We start from the raw sequence: 20276 nt of genomic DNA, 5'->3' as shown, positions 1-20276 counted from the left end.
AAATGTCTGCATTTGTTTTGTGATAGTTTTTGTCTACATTAAACATTCAAACATTCCTGAGTTCTGCATTGATGTCTATAGCTGTAGCTTGTATTTTTTTAGTGTATAAGTCACATATTTCCACTTTAAGCTCAGAGTAGTTCATAGCAGCACCTCCTGCTGGATTGTAGAATAGTCCAGGCTTCTAGGAGGCATCAACACTGGCTTTGCCACTTCAAGGCAAGTTGTCTATAGTATTCATGATTAGCATTAATGTTAGCATGCTAGTATGCAAATTAATATTAGTGGTAGGTAAAGGTGGCAGAAAAGCTGTGTGAAAATCCAAGTATCATTTTTACTACAAGTTTTAACTAATTATTTGGCTCTTTTCGGCTGTCTTGTTTTTGGTCCCAGCAGGCTGCTGTTTTCACTACAAATGCTCTAAAAGCACAAATTAACTGGTGAACACAGTGGAGCATTTGGCAGCTGAAGTGTCAGATATTTCCTCCAGGAAATAGTAGAGACCAAAAGTAGAGTGAAAAGACAGTGAATAGTGGACATGCATTGATCAGGTGGCCACAATCACAACACCAAATGAATGCTAATGTCGTTTTGTCACAGCTGGATGTGTAAATAAGCAACTGTTTATCATATCAACCACTGCTGAACAATAGATTGATTTCAACTTGAAATCCCTATGAAACAATGCAATCAGCAAATGGCAAGGAATGTAATATAGTATATACCAGGTTCTCTATACTTTATATCATCTTACTCTATTTCTTTATTTTACTTAATAAATTGTATTTTTTACATCCGTGGTGCTTTGGCAATATCGCTAACCTGATAATCATACAATAAAGCATACTAAATTGTGAACTGTGTGGCTAATAAGTATTAAGACTTAACACTGTAATTCAACTGTATTTAATCTAAACAGATTGAAATGTTCTGAGGTTGTTTATGCTGCCCATCAATAAATGTATACTACGTGGTTAAAGCTCACTCTGTGGTTCGACTGATATAAGCCCAGTCTCAATATTTAACAGCCGCACCTCGTTCACTTTGCAGGTTCTGCAGGTTCCTACTAGCTATACCCTCTGTAGAGTATGAATTCATTTTAGAGTAAAAACTGACCTTTTTGGCAGTTGGAGGTGTCTCGTCAACAGCCTTATAGATGCTTTAATATTTGTCGTCTATAGGGAAAATGCTGTTTGGGCCGCAGGGGATTTTTTCAGTTTAATAGTGTGAGTGACTGAGAGAATACCCATATCCATTTCTCCTAATACACCCATAAGACCCATTCACTCAGTTCATATTCACCTAGTTGCACAGCTATTCACAGCTACTTAAACACAAAAAGCATAATTCAAGCAAATGCCCAATACAAACAGTAATTTAAAAAACTTTTAAACCAGAGTGATGGGTTTTTATGAAACCATTAGAGTCCAGTACCCAGTGTGGTTGATTACAGGGCTGTGTTGATTGTATGGTGTGATTCTTACATGTTGCTTCTGGCATGTGTTGCAGAAATGTGAGTTCAACATGGATAATTTGAGCAAGCCGGAGCTGCTCACCCTGCTGAGTATCATGGAGGGAGAGCTGGAGGCCCGGGACCTGGTCATAGAGGCCTTGAGGGTGAGTCTGGACAAAACGCACACATACACACGCCTTGTGATGATTAGCTGTGTTGTAATGTGACCCAGAATTGTGTTGGTATCACTCATGATGAATGGTCACGAGTGCTGCTACATGAATGCAATATCAAAAAATCTTAATCGGGGGCTTTATCTCAGAAATGTGAAAAACACTTGTGTGACCACAATGAAAGATTCCGCCCCACTGTTTCTTTCATTCCTTTGTAATTACCCACTGATAAGCAGTCTCTCTAATTGCCTTTACTGAATGGGAGCTGGCTGAGCGACTGGTTAGCACTTTGTTTCATGCCAGAAAGGCCAGTGTGATCAAGTCCTTGTGTCCCCCCAGCACCACCTGCTTTACCAGCAGTAATAAAGAGATGACTGAAATCACTAGTTTTGATTGTTTTTATTCCTTAGTGAGAACTGAAATCCAATCAGGAATGTGAATTTGCCAACATTCATTCATTTAAGTTGCAGAAATGTTTGCTATTGTACAGGTGTGGTGCGTTGTGTGAAATAAGGGATTGCTTGCTGGTTATTATGGCCAGGGTGTGAGGTTTTTTACATATGAATCAGTTTGGGCACCAGTGCCTGAACATTAATTGTTCCCAGTGATTGAAGTGGTGCTGATGTGTGTATGTATAATGGCAGGATGATGAGTTTTAATGTATGATGCATTGATCTGTGGTTAGTGATTACTGAACCTGTCTCGCCCTCATGCTGGAGGTCACTCATTCTCTGCAGGGGCAGGAATGCTGAGTTATTTCTGAACAAACCCTTGCAGGTCTTTCTCTCTCTGCAGTTCTGTATTTAGGTCGTCTCAGTACGTCCACGCTCTACTTTAAGGCTGTCCTCTCAGGCTCTTTTTTTAAATAGGCCCTTAATGTGTGACTCGCACGTATTGCTGGGACGGCAGGAGAGGAGAGAAATGTTCTTGTCAGAGGCAACCCTTTCAGCTTTAAAGCTTGAAGGGATGCTGTGAAACAACACATCGATGAAGCATCATTGTTTTGCTCTATTTCACTCCACACACTACAAATGCTGCAGGGATTGAACCGATAACCTTTTGGCTGTACAGAAGCCTTCTAAAACTTTCTCTGTTATCATCGTTTTTTTTCCGCTGTTGGCAAGCTGTTCATCTTGCAAACGTGTTGTTCAGTTTTCCTCATATTGAGCCTATTGTGCAGCTTTACAGTCATCGACCTTGCTGATATTGAACAGACTCACTACCTCACTCGGCATCACAGTATCAGACAGTAATTTGAATCATTTTTCCATTCAGTTCTGCCTGTCCTGGTTCTTCTATCATTTCTGCCGTTGCCTTTCTTAAAATTTAGGACAGTGTGTCACCTTTTCTCGGTCTCTTTGTGCTTCTGGTATTTGGTTGTTCCTCGCTCACCACCAACTCATCCATGTTTTCTGCTGGCTTTAAGAGCCCCTAGAGGCCCCTTCTCCCCTGTGGATGGATATCCTATCCAGGTTTCAATGAAATAAGCCTTCTCTCTGCTGCCCTCACAGCTCTTGCAAAACACAATGAGCCTATTTGTTCTGTTGCAGATAAGCCCCATCTGAAAGAGGGGGAGACAGACAGACAGAAGGAGAGACAGGGAGGAGTAGGGATTGAAGAACGGGGAGAGAAATAATGAAAAAGACAGGGTTAAGAAAGAGAGATCCTGGGTGAGAAGCCCAGATCGTCAGTTTGAATCAGAGCGAAGATGATGGAAAGTTGGTGACGTGCAGAGAAAGGGAAAAATGGAGGTCTGATATGGTCTCTGAGAAAGCGGGACAGTGTGACAGAGTGGATTAAACCAACTCCCCCCACTCTCCTTTTGCTTTTCAGTTCTCTTTCCTACCTCCCTGAATAGCCAAAAGAAAAGCATCATCTGGCCACCAGCTGCAGGACTATCACTGTCACTGGACTGTTTTTTTTCCCTAATCAAACCATAAATCAGGCTAACCATCCATTTTTCGACAGCACCTTACACTAGCTCAGTTGCACAAAGAACCAGCCCTAAGCGCTGTCAATTTCAGCACAGGTCTGATCTCTACATGCCGTTAATTCCCCCATCGTACAACATTTCTGCTCCCACACCAAAAGCTTGGACCAAACCTCCATGACTTGGCACAGCTACAATGATTGTTTGCGGCGTTTGTGTGTTATTAAGAGGCTTTGGTGCCGCAGATTAATTAGCGTGTGGCTAAAGCTGGCTGAGCTGCAGTATCAGGCTTCATCCTGGAGAAAAAGAAAGGAGGATGTAAGGAGATTAGCCAAACGACAGCGATATCACATGGTTACCGTGGCCGATGGCTACACAAGTCACCCATTCTTCTGCGCCAAGAGTTTTTCAGAGGGCATTTGGAGACTGCATCCTTTCCCAATTCTCAGAGCAGGACACAAACTGTTTTTATTTGTGCTAACAAGCCACAGACCTAAGGTCCATTTCCAAAATGATGTAGCTGCTTTCAGTGTTTTTACAAACGGTAGATTTTGGCTGATTAGCTGAATGGCTACTGGAGTCACAGAGGATAAACTCACCAGCCAGAACCAAGATGAAGTCTTTGGCTGACAGCCAGCGCTACTTTCCCACTAACACAAAGAAATTGTTTTACAAAGACATCATTTTTAAAGCCTCTTCAGTGTTGAAGAGAGGATGGAAGTAGAAAATCTCAAGATCATCAATAGTTTTTTTAATTTCCTTGACATTTTGTAGCCCATCTCATTCAGTCACTGGCAAGAGGTGAATGTTTTGAAAGGCACTGGGAACAAAACTAGCCACGACTTATCTAAGCAGTGCTGGATGAGCTGTAGAAGATGGTCCAATGAGGCCCCTGTGAGAGACGTAAAATTTTTTGACCGCAAGGGGTGCAAGGGTTAACAGCTTAGTGTAGCCCAACCACGCAGTCCTGTTGACTTGTAGTACTAATGGTCTGCATACTTGCACATTTAAGAAATGCTGGAGTAACATGAACATTACAGATTTGTAGTTGCAGAACAAAAACAAGCAAACGAAAGCTTAGAGATTAGTAAAACACAAACTGCAAAGTTTGAAACTTTGATGTTCTTTTCTTCAGATTTGGTATGAGGGATAAATTCATTAATGCTAATCAAATGAAACCCCATTTAACCTCTGAACTCCAAGCAGTATCTGGACATTTTTGCTCCTGTCACATTTTTACTCACTGTACTTTTTTTTCTTCTTAAATTTTCTTCTTAAGTATCTGTCTATAAAGTTCTGCACTTGCAGTTTTGTAACCTTAAGAAAAGTACAGATACTACTCTCACTTTACATTATGAGCCAGCCTGGACAGTTGGGCAGTTTGTCAGACATTTTCTAACTGTTATGTTCTTGGTCTCAGTTGGAGAGATGGATGATACAGATGGAGGTTTCCTGATTGAACGCCTATGCTTTTGTGAAAACGACTTGATTGGATGATTTCACTGGCAAGAAGTGAGTTGAGTTGAAGGCCAGTGATAGAAAACAAAACATATTAGTGAGCAGCTATTGCAACTAGCTGAAGACTTGCATATATAGATTCAGAGAGGCCGGGAGTCCTTTCAACCCTGAAGTGTGCAGGTGTGTTTGCACTGAGTATGTGATTTACACATACTTTGCTTGAAATGTGCAGTTATTTTCTTACACTACATCCAATGTTCCCTCTAATTTTTCCTGAGTGTGAGCAAGCACACAAACTCCCTGAGCGTTCCTTGGACCACTGTGAGCAACATCAGACGTGTGCACTGTGGTCACACCAGCATCACATCCATTCAAGTTACATGGTTCATTAAAAGAATCAAATTACAGCATTTACATTTCTGTTAAAACGCGTAGTCAGCAGGAGCCAGTTGAAGGCTGCAGTGATTTTAGTGACACTACAATGTATAAGAGTGAAGTTATTGTATATTTGTCTCTCTTTACTGTTGCGGCGGTTTTGCAAATTGCAGATGGACCCTGTTCACTCCATAGACACCAATGTTATTCCTGTAGCTTGAAAGACAGCTACTTTTGATAAAACTGGGCTTGTAGCACATTGTCTGCCTTGCAACAATGGGAAAGAGGCATCGTTTATGTTTTGACAACCTATATCTAATGAGTTATTGATGCTGGAAGTCCTAATCTGTGAATATCTTTCCAACTTTACTGAACTTGGGGCCACTACCACCTAAGGAGTGATATATTTAATTTTGAAAAAAGCATTTAGCCATACTTAAAGCTTTAAGTGCTTTATTAACACGGAACTAAAAATTTTGTATTGTTTTATGATTGCAGGTTCTGTCTGAAAATAAGTGGCCTCATTTTAAACAGTGAAACCAAACTAATGAAATGTAATGACCAACCAGTGTGCAATACTGGATTCTGCAAAAACTTTAACTGAATGCAGACTACTGTACAAAGAAATTCTACAGACATTTTTTTTCATCTAAATCTTAACACAGTTAATGTATTAACTTATGTGTGTATGCATGTATTTATTGATTTATTTAGTACTGTTAACATAGAGTTCTGAGTGAGTTTTTCTTTAGATAGGGAAAGGCCATTTATTGATCACATATAGGCTATTAAAGAAATGTTTATTAAAAACTAAAAAGCTTTAAAAAAAAAAAAACCAAACAAACAACAAAAACAACTTAGGCATTTATTGAATCACTAAAATACTGTACAGTCTATGACCACATCAGCATGATTATAAGCATCCTCTGGTAAATTAACAACCAGATACTGTTGTCTCTCACCATATGGACTTCAGGAGATGACTGGGGGATGATAAACTGTGACCTACTGGTTGGGTTCTCTCTGTTCTCATGTTTCTTACATGTTGGTCTCCTGATGCTGCCTTACTTCAGCTAATCCATGAGCAACAGAAAACATACTTTGCCCTGTAGCTACTGCCAGGGGTTCCAGTCTTCCCACTCACGTCTGTACTTTTGCAAACGTTTTTGCTTCTTTGGACGTGGTGGAGTTTCGGGTGGAGACATTTTTAAACGCGTGGGAGCAGCAGCATCTGTAACCAGGCAACCAGAGACAGAACCACAGGACCGGACACACAGAGAAGTCTGAGGTCTATCCGCTGGACCTCGCATCGGGTCCTCGCTACAAAGGTCCTACGAAAATGAAATTGGCTGCCCTTAATATTTCCTGCGTTTTATTTTGTTCATGATACAGTTTTGATGAGTGTGTGACAGACGTGTATGGGGCATTAGGAAAATATGGAACAATTTGCGTCCCGTATTGAACCAATATGGGACGTATTGAATCAATACAGGACGCAACAATTAATTGTCAAATAAAGGACGATTCTGTATTTTAAGAGACGGGTGGCAACCCTAACTCCGACAGCCATTCCATCTTAAAAAGAGTCGCATTTCTTTTTTACTGTGGCTTGGTGAGGGGATGTGCCACTGCCCGTTCATTTTGCCATTATTATAAAGGGTCAACATAAGCAGCATTTAGCATCATTAGCGTGTCTTCCCTCCACATAGGCCACACCGCTCTGCTAGCTAGAACAACGGCGGCTGCACAGAAGGACGCCTGCTTATGACGTTGATTATCTGCGTAAATACGTATGTGAATCGCATCATTGGCTGGAGCAGCCAGTCACCGGTCACTCACTGACTCACACTGAAAAATAGCACAGAATTATTTTCAATTTAGGTTGGAGGGGTTTTTTTTGTGCGCAGCGAAGATTTTCTGTGCGCGGAGACCGTGTCAGGAGTGCGCAATTGCGCACGCGCGCAGCTTAGAGGGAACATTGACTACATCTATTTCCTCACACGACCGAGTAGTTTATTTCCCAAGTGGTGTGTTTCTAAGCACTGTTTTTCTCATTCAGGTCCTTGTAAAGCATTTTAAGGTACTGGAATACTCTGCAGTCTTCTGCAGTTTTGGTCCAATAGTAATGAACATAGATATTGCAGGAATGCTGCTGGACCACTGTGACAAAACCACTTGTTCCTAAGGACTTAATGAATGGAGTCAAAAACTATGTGCTTCTGTTCACCAAGGCAAATGATTGTAAATGGATGCCACCACATTGTTGTTCCTAATCATCAGGGCATTATTACATATAGGTGACTGTTTCTTGACTTCCTCACTGTTCGAGCAGCATATTTTTTTGAGGTTTGATTCAGAATGAATGGGTTTCTATTGCATCTTCAGTGCATTACTGATTGCATTAATTCTTGATATATGGTGCTGTAACTATGGCAGTTTCAGCAGCGCTGTATGTGCCTTTAGAGGAGTGAAACGAACATCCTTTCCTGAATACAGCAAAAACTCTGAGTGCTGTTCCTGACTTGGACTGGGGTAACATCCCCACAGACCGCCTTGTTTGGGAATCCAGATGGGCGGTCTGCATTTCTGCCCACCAGCATCCGGCCTCATGCGGGCAGGCTTTGTCAGGAGGTCATGTGATCTGCCATATGACTAAGAAAGCCCATGGAGCTGCTGTCAGCAGTGGGCTCATACGTGTTTAGAGCAACACAACACATGCCCCGAGCCATCAGGCTTTCTCCAGCGTCACATTATCTCCGACCATCTAGCTATTTAAGGCATGCCCTGTTGCTGGGCTTTTCCAGCTCTCCCCCCTCCCTGCACTCAGCAGTGTTAGTCTTCTTCTATATCTCTCTTCATCTCTTTTTTGTTCTTGTAAATCTTTGTATTTTGGACATCTTGCCCTCTCTTTGTGTAGCTGCTTGTCACTTACTGCTTCTTTGTTTCTATCTATGTTCTTATCTGTTTGGACAGACAGTGTGGCAGCTCATTACTCATCATTACTGTCTTCCTTGAAGTTTCTATCCTTCCAAATGAATCTTTGAACTTCTCTCTTTCTTTTGCTGTATCCCCCTCTCTCTGGGCTGTGCAGCTAATCCGAAATATATTAAAAATCACTGTGCACTCTCTGAGCTGCACACTGCAATTTAGTTTTTTTGCCCCTTGATAGAGAGTGATGCTTCAGAAAGCTTCCCAGTAGGTTCAATCATCTGCTGTGCAAAATTGGTGACCCTACAAATCAAGCAAAATATCTTTTCATTTCATTCAAACCAAACTAATTTCTCAGCAGTACTATCACCATTCCTTACTGATCTATTTTTTGAGAGGTTTTATAGATCTTGGAAATGAAATCACGATGAGAAAATTGTTCAGCCAAGAGAATTTATTTTTTCTGTCATTCTGCTGGCGTTCTCGTGTGTGTGTTGGCATGACTGTCAGTCAGAAGTGTTGGGGCAGTTTTTAGGCATTTTGGAATATCAGTTTAGTGTGAAAACATGACAGGAACATACTCAATATCTGCAGTAATGAATATACGACTGTAATGCTCATGATTGTAAATTCAATTTGAGCATGAAACACAGCCTGTGATACATTTGTGTATGTCTAGAATCAGGTCTACACTTCTTGGGTTAACCCTCTCCCTCCAGCTCCAGATACACAATCCAGTCATCATCCTGCTCTGATCAGTCGGCTGCCTAGCAACCAGCTCACCCCCCTCTTTAAGCCCAGACCCTCTTTCACAAGCTCCCAGTCTCGTGTTTCGTTGCCACCCACTGACATGCCACTTAGGAATGAGGCTAAAAAGACTCTGAGAGTCACCACCACCAACCCCCCATTTGAGGGAAAGTGGTACGACCCGATAGTGGACGTCTCTGGAGACCCGTTTCTTATTTCTTTACTTTTTTTTCTTTTTTATTCCATGGGATGGTTTTTGAAGTGCTGTCAGTCAATGCAGAAGACAGATCCACTCCCACGGGAGTGGATCTGTCTCATAGTTAAAACGGCATGTCTGAGTGTGTCTGTAATGTATGTAGGGCTGCAACTAAGGATTATTTAAATTATTAATATATCAGTCTTGTTTTTAGATCAATCAGTTACACGTTTCACTCTTTAAAATCTCTGAGAAATAAGAGCACAAGATGATATTTTTGGCTTTGCACGTACAAATTGTAATTTCACTATATATCCTAAATTTGTTTGGCATTCAATGTCCTGTGTTAGTGTTGTTTTTTCAGCACTAAGGTCACAGCCCCCTCATTCATTTGAATGGAATTTTTGACTGTTCGCCTCAGTGGGACTACAAATGTACTGTCCCCATGCAGTGCTTTTGGGGTCTGCCAAGACTTCAGACTTGTGAATCAATTACTTTAACTGGACTTAAATACAGCCCTGTGAATTTTGAAACACAGTGCTCTTTCCATTCTAAATGCTTACAGAGAAAAATGTTTCTTTAGATACTGTTAGGCGGACCAAAGACAAGTGTACCTTAGAAATCATTAGTTTTCTCTACTACAGACGGAAACCTTTACGATTAATGCCATGTTGTTGTTTAGCTTTTCAAATTAAAGGATTTACTGCTTTTCTTCATCATATTTGACAGGTAAATGATTGTCTTTGAGTTGGGACAAAACAAACAAATTCATGACATAACAGTGGTCTCTTAGAAAGTGTGAATTTGGGCTTTTTTTGTTTTCTCAGTTGGTCATTTTAGTATGCCATGGAGTTGTGACCTTGACCCCGTGTCGCACTTTTAAACCATTATAATACCTAACTTAATAAAGGCTTATAAAAACATTGACCCTTCTTTAAAGATGAACATTATCTTTTCTGTGACCATTTTTCATCTGCAGTAGCGCCTTTTTTTAAAATTGGGCTATGCATTTTAATGTGTTTTGTGGGCCACTAATGCAGTTTGGTAGCATTTGTTTGAATCCAAATGCTTTCACATCCCTTGCAAAATCTCTTAAAGTAGTTTGTTAGTTGAATAATATACTGCTTTTATTGGTGCTGACACTAATGGAAAGTACAGTAATTCACTGTCAAACTTTTGATGTACTGAAGGATTGTGGAGCTTTCACAACATTGATCACTGCTCTGTAACATTCATTAACCGCATCCTGGCTCTTTTTCCTGATTACTGTGAGGGGGGAAAAAACACATTGTGAAAATAATATTAATTCTACTTTGTCATCATCTGAATGTCAATTAAATAAATTGCTGATGTTTTGCATGAATGATGCACTTAACATTACGTAAGCACGAAATTATTTTTGTACTGCTGGAGGTCATAGAATCTCATGGGACTCAGAATACAGTGATGGTAGGCTGACACAGAGCACTCATCCTTTTTTTAAGTGTTGCTTTAACATGTTGAACAGACATTTAGACTGAAGTGCCCTCCTGCAAATATCACATTTTGCAGTTGTTTATTTCATACTGTTTAAGCTAGCCTGCTATGTTTATTTGTCACTGCTTTGATTCCTTTGCTGCAGATTTGAATGCACATTATGACAGGTACTACAGGTCTGTACTATGAAGCAGGATTTGGGGTTAGTGTGCTAACTTCTGGTTTAACTCTGGGTTACAACAATAGTACTTTCCTACTGGGATACAGCACCATGGTAACTGCTGCTGAACACCTAACCTGCTTTGGAACAGGTTATGTTTGACATAACAGATCAACAGGTTTAAATGCACCACTTACTGACCGACCGATTCTCTTGTAAGAATGGCATCGCCATTTCTTGAAGATCCTTTGGAGCTCAGTGCACCCATAGTGAGAGGACCTTTGAGGAGAGCAGGAGTTTTTAGAGACCATTTAAACTCTTTCAACAAGGAACAGGAATATAGGAGCTATAAATTGCTTTTAAAGATATTCATTTTAGCTTGTGTATATACTTTTACGTCCCACATATTGGCTTAGGAATGTAGTTTGTTCTTTCGAAAATGTGCAGCTCGAAACCTGTCCATGTTTGTGATTGGTCATCAACACCAGCAATTTTATGTGAACATGTTCTGACCTAGATTCAGAAACCCTGGCTTGACTGAACAAGTAAATGACCCGCTCTGTGTGACCGCTTAGTGACTGCCAGTAACAAAAAGATATCGTGGCTATGCTGAAATAGCTTCTTAATACTGGGCTCTGGAGTGTATCCCCGCTGGTTTTTCCTCAGCCTTGACTACACTTTCACACATTTTCAGAGACCCAACTATTAATTTACTGCTGATTTTGATTGGAGGAAATGCATTAATACAATTATGAGGAAAGTGGTTTAATTATTATATCTGTTAGACCACAAGGGTACACACAGTGTGTTTTGGACCTTTTTTTGTAGAACTTCAGTGGTAATGTTACATTGAGTTAGGATTGAATCCTAGATATATCAAAAGAAAAGGTTTTTTATGGTCCAGAATGACAATTTTTTGCTGTAACTTGATGTTTTACTGCAGCAGATAAGGTCTGACCCAATTAGAACAAATGCATTTATTGTGAATTAATTGCGGACACTTTTAGTGTTTTATAGCCCAGTTCAGCCACGGAGCTTATTAGACCTGAGTATTTTACTAACTTAGAATCGATTCCAAAATAGAAGTGGGTATCTGAGCCCATCCCTTGTTTCTGTGTGAGTCTGATATTTGTATGTTTGCATGCATGTATCTGCTGTATGTGCTTTTGTAAAATTCTTCACGTGAATCAAAGCAATTGGTGAAGTGCTTAGGAAGTAGGTCATAGCAACTATCCCTCTCACTGTCTTTCTCTCTTAATCCTCTCTCTCTGCCTATAAACCCCCCCTCCTTCTTTTATATATAGCCTATATTTCAGCCTTCCCTCTCTCCCTTCATTCTTTACACAATTATACAGTAGAACATATGCGGTTTGATGGAGGCTTTTATGTAGAGTCACAGGGCTCTGAGTGCGTACAGCATAGGTGCGGTTCCAGTGGGAATCGAACCTCCAACCCCGGTGCTCGCAGAAGCTTTGAAGCTTAGTTCCTGTTTTGTCCCGCAACCAAAGATATGAAATTTACCAAAATGTAAAACAGAGAACAACAGCAAATCCTCACATTTGATAAGCTGGAATCAGTTAATGTTTGACATTTTTTGCTTGAAAAAAAACTGCCATCAAATCAACAAGAACAAGGAAGAGAAAACAACTGAAATACACTTGACACCCATAAATCCTGCAGCTTTATTGTCTTTGCTGATTTGCAATGCTTATAAGGGAAGAACAGGAAAGACTTGTGAGGAAAATACCACATGCTGGCAAGGCAGCTTTTCTCTGGATGGTTAGTTTCTCAGATCTGCAGCATCTCATTCATTGGGGTTGAGATGCTTATCTCTGGTTCATCCTCAGTTTGTGAGTCAGCCTGATTAGATGCTGTGCCTTCTCACCTTGATATCATGACAAAAACAGCAGTAAGGTAGCAGTGTGTCAGCCTGTCACTGCTATACAATACAGCTCGGTTACCGTATAATTTATGTAGTTGTTGCCACATATAAGGGCTTGACAGAATAGAGTGAACATAGAATATACTGTAATACAGTGAAGTGCATCTTGTGTGTGTTCCAAACATGATGTATTCAATCGATCTCATCTCGAAATCCTTCAAGAACAAAATGCTCAGTTTTTGGGTCCTTTTATTTACCCAGGGATTTGAGCCCATGAAAATGGTTGTGCCAGTGCCTCGCCCAGTGGTCATAACCAACACACTCTCCCGTTTGTGTTTGTTGTTACTCACCATTCATTACAAAATTGCCAGTTAGATACTGTGTTGTTGTTTTGATTAATGTTCTGCACATTCTTCTCATTTCTGAGTGGATGATGCACTTCTTCCTTTGCCGTGTGTTTCTTCTTTACATACAATTTTGTCCTATATTCCAATTCAAGAGGCAGCTGTGTCCAAAATTTCCCTTTTCCACTCTGTGTCTTGCCTCCCTCTCTCCCCCTCTACCGCTTCCTCTGTTAGGGTCTCTCGGTCAGTTGATTTGATGACATGGCTGCTGTTTGATGTGGGCTGAAAGCGTCATGAACACGAACTCACACACACGGCTGCCTCACGTGATGAGGCGGGGAAGGAAAGGAGAGATGGTGATACAAACACCAAAACAGCCAACTCTGCTTGCTGTGTCTGACCGTGCACAAAGGCATTATTAATGCTCTCCACACTCCATACAATACCATCTGTAACAGAACAAAAATGTTTGTCTTTACAGAGGAAGATATTAACTATAATGATTAACAAAATTAAATACCGTGAATGAGATATCCTAATAATGCACATACAATAATATTGTCAATATTCCGTGCCAGTAGCTGTTCTGTTGATGCTGCAACATAGTTATGGTTACAACATACACTCTCTCCACCTCCCTAAACCTGTATTTTGAGTGCATTTCATTTGCCAAAAAAAGAAACAAAATACACAACAAAGTTAAAGACAAATCTGAATCATAGCATTCTTATCTTTTTTCCCCAAAATGTATCTTTATGTCATGATAGCAATGTCATCATGAATTTTTTCTGCCTTGACATCGTATAGTTAAAATTGTATTGTGACTAAAGAAGCATTCACACCCCTTTTAGAAGTGAGCTGGGGAAACCTGGCATTTTTCTGTCAAGAGTCTGTCGGTTGGTCGGTTGGTCTGTCAGGAGAAGCAGAAATGAAGGAGGTGACAAGAAGAAAGAGTTACAAGTTCCTAGAAGTAAAATATTTAACCATATTATGAACACTTCTTCTTAATAGCACAAAAATGAATAGCACCTTCTGACGATACCTAAGAATGAGCAAGGCATGAGGATATTACAGACAATACTTAATATCAGGGAATATGGATTTAGAGCTGCAGCAATTTGTTGCTTAATTGATTAGTCAATAGACAATTAACTTTACTGATTAAATGCTCTGTATTTTCATAAAACACCAAATCATTTTTATTTTTGCTCCTGGAGGATTTGCTACTTCATTTGTAAAATATGACAGTTAATTAGATATCTCCACGTTTTTGACTTTTGGTCAGACAAAACAAGAAAATGAGTTCTTCTGATACACGGGGCTGAATTGTGCAGTTTGATATGATATGCATTTTATCATTTTATCCTTTAAAAATATATTCTGTTGGACTAATACTGGATTTGAGATGCTGAAATAGATTTTTAGGGACTCAAAAACGTAATATTAATATATTGTCCTGTATTTTTTATATATCTGTTAGTTACATTAAAAAGGGACAATGATGGGCCCATTATTCATTAACTTTCTAGCAATGTATTTCACAAAACAGTCAGCAAATTGCCATAAACACACCCCTTGACTGTGATACATGCTCTGCTGCATGTGCTGCAAACAGTGCCAAGAGGAGAGTAAACAATAGAGTCAAATTTGTTCTGCTTATGTTCATACGGCTCATATCGGTCAACACATCAGTACCAGTGTACATGCAATTGGCCAGTATCGATGGGCTGATATATCGGTCGCTACTCTAATTTATTGACTGCGAAACATTCACTACAGGGCATTTTGTTTCGTGTTGCGACTTCTTTGTTTTGCACACCTTGTGATCCAAACATTTACTTTTGCAATAGTCAAATGTGGTACAATCCACTAGCTAGGAAGTGAAACACTTTTTGATTGGCCTATTTAAGTGGTCTGTTTAAGTACTTGCGTTTCTGGAATAGAAAAAAATGGTTGTGCTTTTCACCCTACAACATTTTGGTAGATGATCACTACATCTATGCTGTCTGCTCTGCTGCAAATGCTGCTGGGTGAGGGCTGATTGTCTTGACAGTCAAGAATGAAAACAATCATTAGTTGCAGCCTTAATATAAATTCATATTGTCATAGCAATGAACACATATAAAATATTTACAACAAAATGTCTCATTTTGGCAACACTATAACTAAGAACAGTGTACAACAATCTTTTAAATCCATTATTGCCATAAAAGTATTTAGAAACTGACCTGTCCAGAATGATCTAATACAGCCAAAGGTGTTAAGGGGACAATTCATGTAATAAACAGAAATGGAATAGAATTCTGTCACAATCGTAATAATTGATGTTTTATCATTTAAATGTAAAATTGCTCTCTGGCTGCAGGTTGTCTAAGGTGAGGATCTGCATTTTTTTTTCGGTTTTCCATCTTTACAGTCTAGATATCTTTGAATATTGGACTGCAGATTAGAAACGGCAAATCCACTGATGTTGTCACTGTGGGCTTTGGGAACTTAGGCTGAATATTTTTGCCTCTTTTTCTGGCATTTCATAGGCTCGGCCAAGTACTTGGAACACAAATGATACATTAAAATAAGCATTAGTTGCAGCTCTATAAGCAAACCCTCCTTTAGTCTAAGCACTCTATCGTCTCACGATGAGTGTCTTCATATTGCTCAACACTGACACCTGCTATTTCAGTTAGCTGCCATCTTGTTTAGCTACATTTAACTGTTGTAGTGGCTGTGGTGTAACTGCAGCAACAGCATAATTGTGCTATAGGAATAAAACTGATATACATGGTAACTCTTATAGTTACTGTCTGCTGCTCTGTCACATTGATTTACACTCTGGCTAATTCATTCAAACACACACATACGGGGCCTTTTTAAGTGTGTGTGTCTCTCACACACAATTTAGTAGAGTGTGGGTGTTCAGCTGGAGCAGAATGAGAGCAGCAACTGTGAGTGGCCGACTTCAGGTTACCATAGAAAGAGAAAGACAGAGAGACCAACAGAGAGCTACACTTAAATATGATTTTTTTAAAAAAATCATCTCACTGCTATTCTCTGTTCTTCTTCTACATATGAAACAATGTTTGTCATTTTTAGTCCGGCCTGTTAACCTGCTTCTCTCCTGCTGATGTAGCCAGAGGCAGCAGAGAGGAGCGTGGGAGTTTTCCAGCTGTAACAGCAGGATGAGAAGCTCAGTAAGAACACAGCAGAAAAGAAACTTTCCTGCTGTTAGCATCGGTATAAGTGAGAAAAGGTGGAATTAATTTATTATCACAAAATGAGAGCCACATGACATTATAGTATGTTTGTAGTGACACTACAGAAGGAGGTTTAATGTACCCAAAGTGCCTTTTGAGTGTGTTTATTAGCACATGTTAAGCCCAAAGTAAGATGAGTCGAAAGTGTGGGCGTCTAATTGAATGTTGTGTGATTTTTCTCAGCTGTTCTGCAGCTTAACACCTGTTTCCAAAGAAATGCATTAGTAAATGCCTTTCCCAGGTGAAATTGAAGGGGTAATCGTAACTGTATTGAAAATACATTTAGATTTAATTAAGCAGTGCATTTGAGTAACTGGCATTTGTAATAGACAGTTCAATTGGCCAACAGTAGCCTATTATTGATATAATTGTCTTTTTTTAACCTTATTATCATGTCCATATTGTGTTGAGACTGAGCTTTTTCACCTTGAATCTACGCTGTACCAATAAATGTCTCAAAGACACAGATTCAGACTTCTAGGCATTCATGTCCAACACACCTAAAGAACCAAGTAACAGCTAAGCCATTATGAGTTTTCAGCGGTTAAATCAATGACCAAAGAGGGACTTTTCAGTAGATGGCAAATTGACTGCTTTTTTTTTTGGTCCTTGAAGAAATTTCACCTCATCCCTGTTTTGAGTCTCAGCTCTGGAGACTCATAGACGTCTGGATCACCGCTAGTACAAATCTTTTGGATCAGCTCTAGATATCTATACTTTATGGGAAATGGAACCTTATTATTAGAGATGAACCAATACATTTACACTAAGATACTATTTAATTAGTAAAAATAAAAATTCACATAAGAATGTGATTTGACAACAAGTACCTACTTTTATTATTTAAATCTTTTCACTCCTTTGTGCACTGAAACTTTCATCTTTTAACAAGGAAGTTATATTCAGAGTGCTACAGGTAGAGTCTGAAAATAGACAACAAAAGGAAGGGATTTCTGCAGAAAATACTCAGGGTCTTTTAGCCTGCAGCTCTTATCTCAAAGGTTAAAATGCTCATACTCATACCTGCAGAAGTGCCCTTGAGCAAAACACTGAACCACCCACCTGCTGTAGAGAAAGAGTCCACTCAAAGCTGCTGTCGGTACAGTCTAACACCTCAGGTGAATGTACTTTATGTGCCACAGAGGGTTTGCCAAGAAGCAGATTCCTCTAGCTACTGTATGAGATGGTGATAGAAAGATGGCGGCTGAGTCTCAACATGTGCGAAATGAATGGAGGAGGTGTGTGAGAGGCTGTGAGTGGAAGAAGCGCTCTAATCTAAATGTCAAAGAACGCCTCTGAGTCATTATGAAATGGAGGGCTGTTCAGGCCAAGATGTTGATGGTGTGGGATTGTGGGCTGATGCCAATTGTACGCAGGATGTTGGAGACGCTGAACCACTTACCTGAAGTCTTTTTAACCATGGAAACAGTCTGGCTTTAGAGACGGCAATGTTGGCTGGTCAAGTAGAACACTTTAGTCCAGACTGAAATGCCCATGCAATTATTAGATGACATTATTGAACTTGTCCATGGACCAATTAACCTTCACAAGTAAATATACTGCAATTTGTCTGAACAATATGTATGTACTGAAGTGTGAGCATTATAGCATGCTGGGCTTCATCAGCCTGTCGTAGAATTTCTTTTATGGCTCCATTGTGGTTGTGGTGTAGAACCATATTAAACAACAACAAAAATAGAGATGTGGTTGCAGTTCTTCAAACACAGTGGTTGTAACATGCTGGGAAAATTGTAATGTACTTGACAAATCCTTTACATTTAGCTCTGTGGCACCTGCTTGATCATTTTAAACCTCCTGTAGAGGAACTATGTTCTTCAAAAGTCTCGGGAAATTTTTGCCGTGGGAAAAAAGTTTAAGTAGAGTCTATAAAGCTGCAGGCTTGACTGCAGATATTGAACATATGCATTACAGTATACAGTATTTACAAATCCCCCAAATCCCCAGATTTGGTAGATACCCCCAAAGTATTTGTGGTTGTTGCAGCTGCACATTGTACACTGCCTTTAAAAACTGCTACTTGAAAAATTCCAGTTTGTCAAGGTCCATCCAAAATAGGGCAGCAACTCATGATTATTTTTTATTGTTGATTTATCTGTCAATGATTTACTTGGTTAATCGATTAGTTGATTTTTCTATGAAATGTGAGAAAAGAATGATAAATGTTTATCAGTGTTTCCCAGAACCCAAGATGGCATCCTCAAATGTCTTGTTTCATCCACAACTCAAAGTTATTCATTTCACTGTCACAGGAATAAGGAAAGAAGAAATTTAGAAAGCTGGAATCAGAGAATTACTTTTTTTTTCCCTTAAGGAGTTCCTTAAACTGAATTATTAATTTATCAAAATTGTTGACAAATAATGCAATAGTTCACATTTAATCAAGTATTTGATTAATCACTGCAGCTGTAATCAAAAATGTTATAATTCTAAAATATGTCATATGTAAATCAAACTTACCTGTGGTGACCAAAATTTGCTGTTGACAAAAAGGTTATTTCTTATTTTTCCAGTATTTGTCATAGTGCTCCCTTACTTAGAACACGGAAACCTGTCAATGGTTCTAATTTGAAGAGCAAACTTTAATCCCCCTCGGAGATAGTATAAAGAAAGAATCAAAATCAGTCAAAGGATGACAATTAAATATTGTAAAACTGCCCTGTTTCTTGCATACATATTCACTGTTGCTTCAGCCATTAGCCAGTCACAATGATGGTGAGTGCTGGAAGTTTCAGTTGAGTCAGTGTGGGAATAAGGGCCTCTACCACCCTTTCCCTCTCAGCCATTAATCGATTATGCTTCCCTCCAGCGCAACTTACCGTCTCCCCGTTGGCTTCACAGTAATGCATTGTAGCAAAAGTAATTAAATTTACAAGCATTCAGCAGCTACTACAGTGCTCCATCTGCCTTTTTTTTCACATATTCACCAATGCTCTCCAAGGCAACAGCCCTAACAAACACCATGCTCTTCACTTTTGCACTCTTTATGGTGTGATCTTCATGTTGTTTTGTTCAGGGTGAACCAGAGTCCTTTGCCCTGAGAGAGGGCTGCAGGTCGTGACTGATGTGGGTGAGGAAAGTGCTGTCGAGGGGGTTGTGAGTTCTGCTTCAACACAGCTGCTTCTTTGTCTAGACGTCCAGTTCCTGTACAACACTGGAAGCTCTGTTCTCACCCTTGACAGCAATTTCTGGTCAAATCAGCAGAAAACAAGGTTTTTGTGTGGGAAATTGACTCCTAGGTGTCAGTGACTTCCCTGCCGCAGACATATTCTATCTGAAACATGGAACAGCGCGCCACACAATGGAATTATAAAAAGTGCTTTTAGAATTCAATCGGTGGCAGATATTGTTGAGATGTTCGGCTAAGTGGGAATCAAACTCCTAAATCTGGTATATTTTATGCATTTCCTCTTCCAGTAATCAACACAGGACTGTGGCCTTTTCCAACTCAGTATAAATAATTACAAATGACCATGGCAGTAAAATGATGGTGACAAATCAAGTTCAGATCAAGTACGTGCACATGCATTTAAAAAGTAGTGCTTTTCACATCTGGACTATCACAAGCAAATGGAATTCAAGGTTCAAGATTTCACTTGGAAAAAAGGAAAGGGTTAGCGTTTTGCCTCTGAGAAGTATGGTTGCTGCAACTATATCTGCACTTAATTTTCCTGATCTACTATTTTTCAACTAATCGTTTTTTAAGTGCCTCACTTGCTTTGCCCGACAAACAATCCTAAATGCAAATTCATTTTACAAAGATATGAAATGGAGAAAAGTAAAGCTGTCTTGTCATATCGCTGTTGCTCTGCATAAGCCAGACAAACTGCTAAACCATGAGTCCAAACCGTTTAGTTTCATCACTCCATAAGCACACTCCAAATT

At 39.7% G+C, this 20276-nt stretch overlaps 1 protein-coding gene across 3 annotated transcripts in view; it reads left to right on the top strand.

Annotated features, from left to right (window-relative positions):
- cttnbp2 (cortactin binding protein 2) overlaps positions 1-20276 on the top strand; it is a 100058-nt gene that overhangs the window by 8170 nt on the left and 71612 nt on the right. For all 3 annotated transcript variants that reach the window (XR_004847534.2, XR_008601161.1, XM_023272802.3), the window contains exon 2: positions 1510-1617. Coding sequence is in view for 1 of the 3 variants with exons in the window: in XM_023272802.3 (XP_023128570.2) it covers positions 1510-1617 (108 nt within the window). In the remaining 2 variants the exon portion in view is untranslated. The remainder of the gene's footprint in view (positions 1-1509; positions 1618-20276) is intronic.

The sequence above is a fragment of the Amphiprion ocellaris genome, chromosome 3 (assembly GCF_022539595.1).
Source record: "Amphiprion ocellaris isolate individual 3 ecotype Okinawa chromosome 3, ASM2253959v1, whole genome shotgun sequence".
Taxonomy (NCBI): Eukaryota; Metazoa; Chordata; class Actinopteri; family Pomacentridae; genus Amphiprion; species Amphiprion ocellaris.
The sequence above is the reverse complement of the archived record's forward strand: the minus strand, read 5'-3'. Positions and strand labels throughout refer to the sequence as shown.